This window comes from Lontra canadensis, unplaced genomic scaffold (genome assembly GCF_010015895.1).
Source record: "Lontra canadensis isolate GAN:19392208 unplaced genomic scaffold, GSC_riverotter_1.0 scaffold12, whole genome shotgun sequence".
Classification (NCBI taxonomy): domain Eukaryota; kingdom Metazoa; phylum Chordata; class Mammalia; order Carnivora; family Mustelidae; genus Lontra; species Lontra canadensis.
The window spans coordinates 19975555-19983114 of record NW_022631006.1 but is presented as its reverse complement, the minus strand read 5'-3'; the positions used below and the strand labels follow the sequence as shown (position 1 = coordinate 19983114).

The following is a 7560-nucleotide window of genomic DNA, read 5'->3' as shown; positions in this document are numbered from 1 at the left end:
TGGTAGAATTTCAATGGAAGCATAATTCATGTAAAATATATTTTAGTTGATATTTTGTAAAATGCACTTTTTGTGTGTGTCGACCCTGGTTTCTCAGATCTGTATTTCAGTGTTTACAAGGGAGGGGGGACCTTTCCTCACCTCCCTTTTGACAGAGATTAGAAGTACTTCTTTAAGAAAAAAATAAATTTGAAAAATTGTATTGATTTAGAAAAGGATCGTTTTCCTCTGTGTCCTGTCATCTTTGTTGGGGGTGTGGGGGTGTGTGTGCAGAAGGGCTCACTATTTTGGGGGGCCCCTCTTAGCCCTTGTCGTGTAGGGGCTAAGGCCAATAAATAAAAAAGGACAGGAAAGTAGGGGGAAAGGAGACTGAGAGAATGAGAACTTGGGGTTGACCTCTTGGGATCACAGTGGCCAGAGCTACCTGCCTGGACAGTGTGAAATGCTTGGGTTGCCAGACTTCCCCTGGCCAGTGACCCCGAAACAGGTCCCCAGGTGGGTACAGGGTGAAGATAGCACCTCATTACCAAGGGTCATGTCATTGGGGAATGAAGGTCACATCACAGGCCCAGGCTTTATGACTGCCTGGCCCTTGGTTCAGCCCAGCCTCAGTGTTGATCATACTCAGTGTGGAGCAAGCTTTGTGGTCATGGCAGTTCCTCGGGGACAGAGCATAGCTACCCCCCCCCCCTTCATGCTGGTAAGGACATCGGGCAGGTGTGTTTTGATAGAGGGTATTAGGGGCACAGACTGCCACAGACATACCACAGCACTGCCATCAGTGTGCTGCCCGCAAGAGTCCCACAAGGTGGATGGCGTCCTATTGTTTTACAGACAGAAATGGTGTGGAGACAAGTACTTTGCCCAGGGACTCCCCCAAATGAAGCAGCTGTTTCTGTACTCCTAACTTTGTTGTTCCTGCTAACACAGAAGATTCTTCGGAGGAGTAAGCACATATTGGCCAAATCATCAAAACATTTAAAAAAGGTTTTTATCTTTTTCCCCCTCTTCCAGCATAAACAACATTGTTTTAACCGATTTCTGGTGGAAAGTAACCCCAACACCAGAAATCTCCATTCAATGCTATATTGGAAGTGAGGAGCAGTTCAGGGAAGGCTGACCCTGAGGCAAACTCAATCAGCGGATTGTGCTTCCTGAGATTCACCGCAGCAATCAGGCAGTGAGATGTGGGGTGCCCACTGTGAAGCTGGAAAGCCACAAGGCTTCCTATTCCTTCCCTGCACTCACCCTGCGTGCTCTCATGTCACTAGGGACCAGGGGCTGTCTTCGAGCCCTCTAGCTTCATCTCACCCCCTAGGACTCCTCAGGCTTCTGAATTCATCTGATCAATGGTACCTCCATTCTCCTACCAAACTCAAAGCTTCTGGCATCTTCTACTCCTGTTCCATTCAGCCCTTTTAGTACTATAACCTGGGATTAGCTGCTTCCTCCCAACAATTCCATGCTTGTGGCCCATTAATCTCTGAAGGATCGAGATTAGGAACGTAGGTTTTAAAATCAGACTGACCCATATACTCTCAGCTTCCCTGAGCCTCTCCATTTCCTCAGCCCTGCAGTGGGAAGGCCCGTAGTACCTGCCTCGGTAAATGTGGACTCTGACCACACTGCTACCTCCCATCCGAGCATCACCGCCTCCCCACACGTACCTAACAGGATGAAGTCTGGATCCTTAGCTAGGTGCCCAGTTCAGGTGGGGAAAGGCTGGCCCCTGCTATCCTAGGCATTCCTGTAGCTGCCTGTAGCCCACATGGTCAGCCTGGTGCCACTGAGCACATGTTTCCTTACAGGCAGGGAGGCTGCCACTCTGTGCCCCCCAGCTCCTCACCCTTCCAGATGTGTGCTGATCACACTAGTGATCACCAGGCACCAACCTGTCATTGGCCCCTCACCAGAGTGTCCCAGTTATCTCACCCCTTCAGGCCTTGGGGAGGAAAGACGGGAGTGAAGAAGACTCCATTTCCAGACATTTCATCGTTACCCAGTGGATGAATCCACCAGGATGGCCATCCACCAGGTACTGTTATATCTAACGGTCACCATGGAGATGAGCCACTGGTCAACCCTTGGCAGTCCCGCTCTGTACTGGAGTGGCTAGGGCAGGGTGAGGGAGGGGAACACACCGGGGACTCCGCTCCCAGCGAGAAAGAAGGATTTCCCGAAAGTTTGGACTCAGCTCACAGCGCTGCGGGTGCCCTCTGCCTCCAGACACGCTGTTGGAGGATGGTCTCAGCCAGGCCAGAGTGTGCGGTAGGGCGTGGGGTGCAGGTCCTCTCCGTCCAGCTCCCCGAGGGCACGCGCTGCGAGAGAGGGAGCCGTGGCCTGGGTTTCTTTCTGCCTTTCGGGCCTCGTCAGCTTTTGTCTCCGAAGCGCGGAGCTTCGGGGCGGCCCTGGCTCCGGCGCCCTCTCCCGGGTGGGGGTCTGCACGCTCCCTCCTCGCCAGCTCGGTGCAGGGGGCGCCCGCCTCTCTCCCCGCCCCCGGCCTGGACCCGCCCCGCGCCTGTGTCACGGCGGGGCCGGGGGCGGGGAGCTGCCGGGCGGGACATCCGGCCACGGTCCCTCGCCGCGCCCGCCAGCCGCCCGCCGCCCGCTTAGGCGCCGCAGCCCCGGAGCCGGCCACCCCCACGCGCGCCGGGTTCTCCCGCCGCCGCACCCCTCCCCGAGACCTCCCGCCAGCGGCGGGCCCAAGTCCCAGGCTCCCGCCCCCAGCCCGGGCCCGCCGACCTGCCGGGCCGGCGCAGGCCCCCACCTCTGGAGCACCATGTTCCCCCGCCCGCTGACCCCCCTGGCGGCCCCAAATGGCGCCGAGCCCCTGGGCCGGGCACTGAGGCGGGCCCCGCTGGGCAGGGCCCGGGCCGGGATTGGGGGACCGCCCCTGCTGCTGCCGTCCATGCTGATGTTCGCGGTGATCGTGGCCTCCAGCGGACTGCTCCTCATGATCGAGCGGGGCATCCTGGCCGAGATGAAACCCCTTCCCCTGCACCCTCCCAACCGCGAGGGCGCGCCCTGGCGCCAGGCCCTCCCCAGGCCTGGGGGCCTGTCCTTGGAGGCCGGGGACCCGGACTTGCAGGTGAGGCAGGACGTCCGGAACCGGACCCTGAGGGCAGTGTGCGGACAACCAGGCATGCCCCGGGACCCTTGGGACTTGCCCGTGGGACAGCGGCGCACCCTGCTGCGCCACATCCTCGTGAGTGACCGCTACCGCTTTCTGTACTGCTACGTCCCCAAGGTGGCCTGCTCCAACTGGAAGCGGGTGCTGAAGGTGTTGGCGGGCGTCCTGGACAACGTGGACGTACGCCTCAAGATGGACCACCGCAATGACCTGGTGTTCCTGGCCGACCTACGGCCCGAGGAGATCCGCTACCGCTTACAGCACTACTTCAAGTTCCTGTTTGTGCGGGACCCGCTGGAACGCCTCCTGTCTGCCTACCGCAACAAGTTTGGCGAAATCCGAGAGTACCAGCAGCGATACGGGGCGGAGATCGTGAGGCGGTACAGGGCTGGCGCCGGGCCCAGCCCTGCAGGGGACGATGTCACCTTCCCCGAATTCCTGAGATACCTGGTAGATGAGGACCCTGAGCGCATGAATGAGCACTGGATGCCTGTGTACCACCTGTGCCAGCCTTGCGCCGTGCGCTATGACTTCATAGGCTCCTATGAGAGGCTGGAGGCTGATGCCAACCAGGTGCTGGAGTGGGTGCGGGCACCGCCCCATGTCCGGTTCCCAGCCCGCCAGGCCTGGTACCGGCCGGCCAGCCCCGAGGGCCTGCACTACCACCTGTGCAGCGCCCCTCGGGCCCTCCTGCAGGATGTGCTACCCAAGTATATCCTAGACTTCTCCCTCTTTGCCTACCCGCTGCCTAACGTCACCAGGGAGGCCTGTCACCAGTGACCATGGGTAGGGGCCAGCAGCTGTTGGTGACGGGTGTTGACAATGCCAGCTGCCTGCCATTTAGAGAAACCTTGGCTCTGGGGACTTGGGGCTTCTCCAGATGCCTGGATGGCTGGGACTGCCCTTGGAAGTTCCTTGTCCAGGGTGGGTACCCACAGCAGCTCAGAGTTCAGGGTCAGTTGGACAGGAGGCCTGGGGTTCCCCGCTGGGGGGATTTCTTAGGGGCTGAGTGACCTTTCCTGCCCTGGCCCGGGCTAGACACCAGTTTGCCAGCAAAGCAACGCATCTGTTCTGAAGATTGGCCCCAGGCTCCTGGCTGCAGGGACTGTGCCGTCCACTTCATCTACCTTAACCTGTGGCCAAACCTAGAGGTGACACCAGTCAGGAGAATGACGGGGCAGGGATGGGGGTTGGTGGTGGTACTGGGCTCTGATCACCATTCATCTACTCCCTGCGCCTCGGGGCTGCAGGCAGCATTCGTGCCTTATAAATGACTTCTGTGCCTTTCTGCTTCAGACTCAGAATTTCCTGCACTTTCCAGATTCTTTCCGTTTCTCCAAGGAGAGGAAAACTGAGTCAGGGCCCTTGCCTGGTAGCTCCAGGACCTGGCCCTGCACACATCCAAAGATCCCCTGTGCCCAGCCTTTCTTGGCGGGGGGGGGGGGGGGGGGCCCGGGGCCCCCCCCCCCCCCCCCCGGGGGTGGGGGGGGGGGGGGGGGGGGGGGGGCTCTAGGCACCCTCTCCCTTCCCCCAGGGTTGTGACTATGGCTGGTGTATCTGGCTGTCTCCTTTCTGACTCATTTATTTAAAATTTGTACTTTTTGATACAATGCTTGTGAAGTCTTTGTTTTCCACATTGCTGAATTTGTAATAAACGTGGTTTTGTATACAAATTGTAATTGTCCTTTGGAGCTCCTGTGTGTGCAGTCTCTCCATGATGCCTGTTCCCCCCAGGTCAGGAGAGGGAGCTTGCAGGTAGAGAAAGTGAGACCAAGTTTAAGTTGCTCGGGGCAGTCCAGGGGGCCATTTCCATATCAGGGAGCCTCTGGGGGCTTCCCATAGGCCATACCCGATCACAAATGCAGCTTCTGGGATGCCACCCAAGGACAAGCCCCATTAGAAATGACCCCATGTCTGGAGCACACCTACAGGGATTATTCCCTGAAGAAGAGGGTAGGTATGAGACAGTGGCTTCTCCTCCTGCTAGGCAGGAATACTTGTTGACTGAGGAGGCCACACCCGCAAAAGGGGATTGTGCTGTGAGCCACAGCAGGTTATTCCTGGCAATGAGAATTACAAAGAAGGCAAGGAGGTTGAGGGAGGAGCAGGGTCTTGCTGACTTAGGCTCAGAGGAAGTTGTGGGCGATGTGGGAGGAATACAGTCTGAGCATTAGAGGATAGGCCTCCATGTGCCTGTTCCCCCAATGCTGTCCAGAGTTCCCAGAACCACCAGGGGATGGAGAAAAGGCAGCTGGGCCCACCCTGCCCGTGGGAGAGAAGCAAGGCCAGTGCTAGCCCACCCTTGTTAGCCTTATGTCCTATACTTCCATTGGGAACTGCTGTACTTAGGGACCCGAGGTAGCGGTGAGAAGCGCCAGAGGGAGTGAGGGAGGGAGGTGGGAAGTGCCCCTTTGCAGATACCTTGCTTTGGCCTGACCTCTTTGGCCTCTTTCTCTAAAGAGGAGAAATCAGGGGAGGGCAATTCTGTGGGCACTCATGGTTCTCCACCACAACTCCTCAGGACTTTTACTTGATTCTCTGTGTGGATCAGAGGCCCCTCTTTGGGGCCCCCTTGGCTCTTTTTTTTTTTTTTAAGATTTTATTTATTTATTTGTCAGAGCGAGAGAGAGAGAGAGAGAGAGCACAAGCAGGGGGACTGCCAGAGAGAGGGAGAAGCAGGATCCCCGCTGAGCAAAGAGCCCGATGCCGGACTTGATCCCAGGACCCTGGGATCATGACATGAGCTGAAGGCAGATGCTTAACAGACTGAGCCACCCAGGTATCCCGGGGGCTCACCTCTGATAGCATTTAGCTGCTCCATTGTGACTGCCCTGTGACTTCTCCATCTTCCTGAGAATGCAATTCTGTGAATTTGAGACCATGTCTGTCTCGTTCCTTTGACATTCCCAGGTCCTAGCCCAGGGGGCTGGCATGCAGTAGGCATGCAGACGGCCGGGCAGAACAAGGGTCTACTTCTTGCTGCGGGACAGAGAACACTGTCCTTGGAGTCATCCAAACGGATCTCTCCCCCAGCTGCCTGACCACCTTTCTGAGCCTCCCCGCCCTCCACTCGATCACCAGAATCATAGCAGAGTCCTGGGAGGATGAATGAAGACCGAATGAGTAAAAGGACCTCTCCTAGCACCTGGCTGAATGCTAGTTGAATACCTGATCCCTCAGAGGCCTGTGGGGACAGGCTAGAAGCCAGGACACTGTGTCCCTCCAGTGCTGGAGACTGGAGCTGCTTCTGGGCAGAGCTCCTTCAACCTGTGGATTCATTTCCCCTGCCAACTGGTCAGGCCTGGTCAGTCCCTCCCTGAGCTTCCACGGCCCTCAGAAGGCCCCCCTCTTCTATCCTCCCCCCAGATGCTGCCCCCCTGGGCTTGGAACAGCTGCTCCAGACCTACAGCAGCCACTTAGTCACCCACCCCCACTAGGGCCTGCAGCGTGGGACCCAGAAAATGCCCGCCCCCCACCCTGCATGCCTCATTTAAATCTCTCCACAGACCAAAAGCATCCTGTTGTTATACGGACACGGAAACTGGCACAGAGAGTAAGTATCTTGCCCAAAGTCCAACCCAGGGCTGTGTGCCTCCCAGATTACAGGAGGCAGAGACCGGGGGTGGTGGGGTGGGAAGAAAAGGGAATAGGAAGGGGAAGGAAGATGAAGGGTGGAGCAGGTTGTATTGGGGGCACTGGCACGCGTTCTCTCTCCTCAGTCCTTTCAGATTTTTTTTTTTTTAACTTATTTGACAGACAGAGGTCACAAGTAGGCAGAGAGGCAGGCAGAGAGAGAGGAAGGGAAGCATCATCCCTGCTGAGCAGAGAGCCCGCTGCGGGGCTTGATCCCAGGACTCGAACCCAGGACCCTGGGATCATGACCTGAGCCGAAGGCAGAGGCTTTAGCCCACGGAGCCACCCCAGTTCTTTCATTCCTTCGTTTACGGAGATTCCAATTCAATCCCACTGACACTTACCAGTCCCTGCCCTGGGAAGAGTGGGGGTCCAATGAAGTACTTGATGTGGTTAGCTTATTGGTTCCTCTCCTCCCGGGCAGAAAAGAGAGCCAGGCCACAGAGCACTCTGACAGCCAGAACCAGACACCTGTGGTTCGGGAAGGAGAGCTGAAAGTGAGAGGGAGAGACTGTGCTGAGACAAATTGTCACCTACCACCGTTTTTCCCTGGAGTCAGCCCTGGGGGACTTAATTTGTCATCTACCCTTCTTTTCAGGAAAAAGGGCCTCTTAAAAGGAGGTGTCAGAGAGCTGTGTGAGGCCCCAGTAGGGCCTGCCTTGTACTGGGCCCCCAGGTCAGACCTAGAGGTATGTGGCCAGCTCGGAGCCACCAGGGCTAGGGCCAAGGCATCCACAGAACTGGACACCTGGACTGTGTCTTCTTGGAATTCCCCCTTTGCGTTAGGTCGGTCCTCG

The 7560-nt window shown here is 57.3% G+C and overlaps 1 protein-coding gene across 1 annotated transcript; it reads left to right on the top strand.

The window, feature by feature from the left end:
- The first annotated feature begins 2627 nt into the window (after positions 1-2627).
- CHST14 (carbohydrate sulfotransferase 14) lies at positions 2628-4563 on the top strand. Its single transcript, XM_032856840.1, has one exon. The coding sequence runs from the start codon at positions 2780-2782 to the stop codon at positions 3908-3910; it is 1131 nt and encodes a 376-aa protein (XP_032712731.1). The 5' UTR covers positions 2628-2779; the 3' UTR covers positions 3911-4563.
- The last annotated feature ends 2997 nt before the right edge of the window (positions 4564-7560 follow it).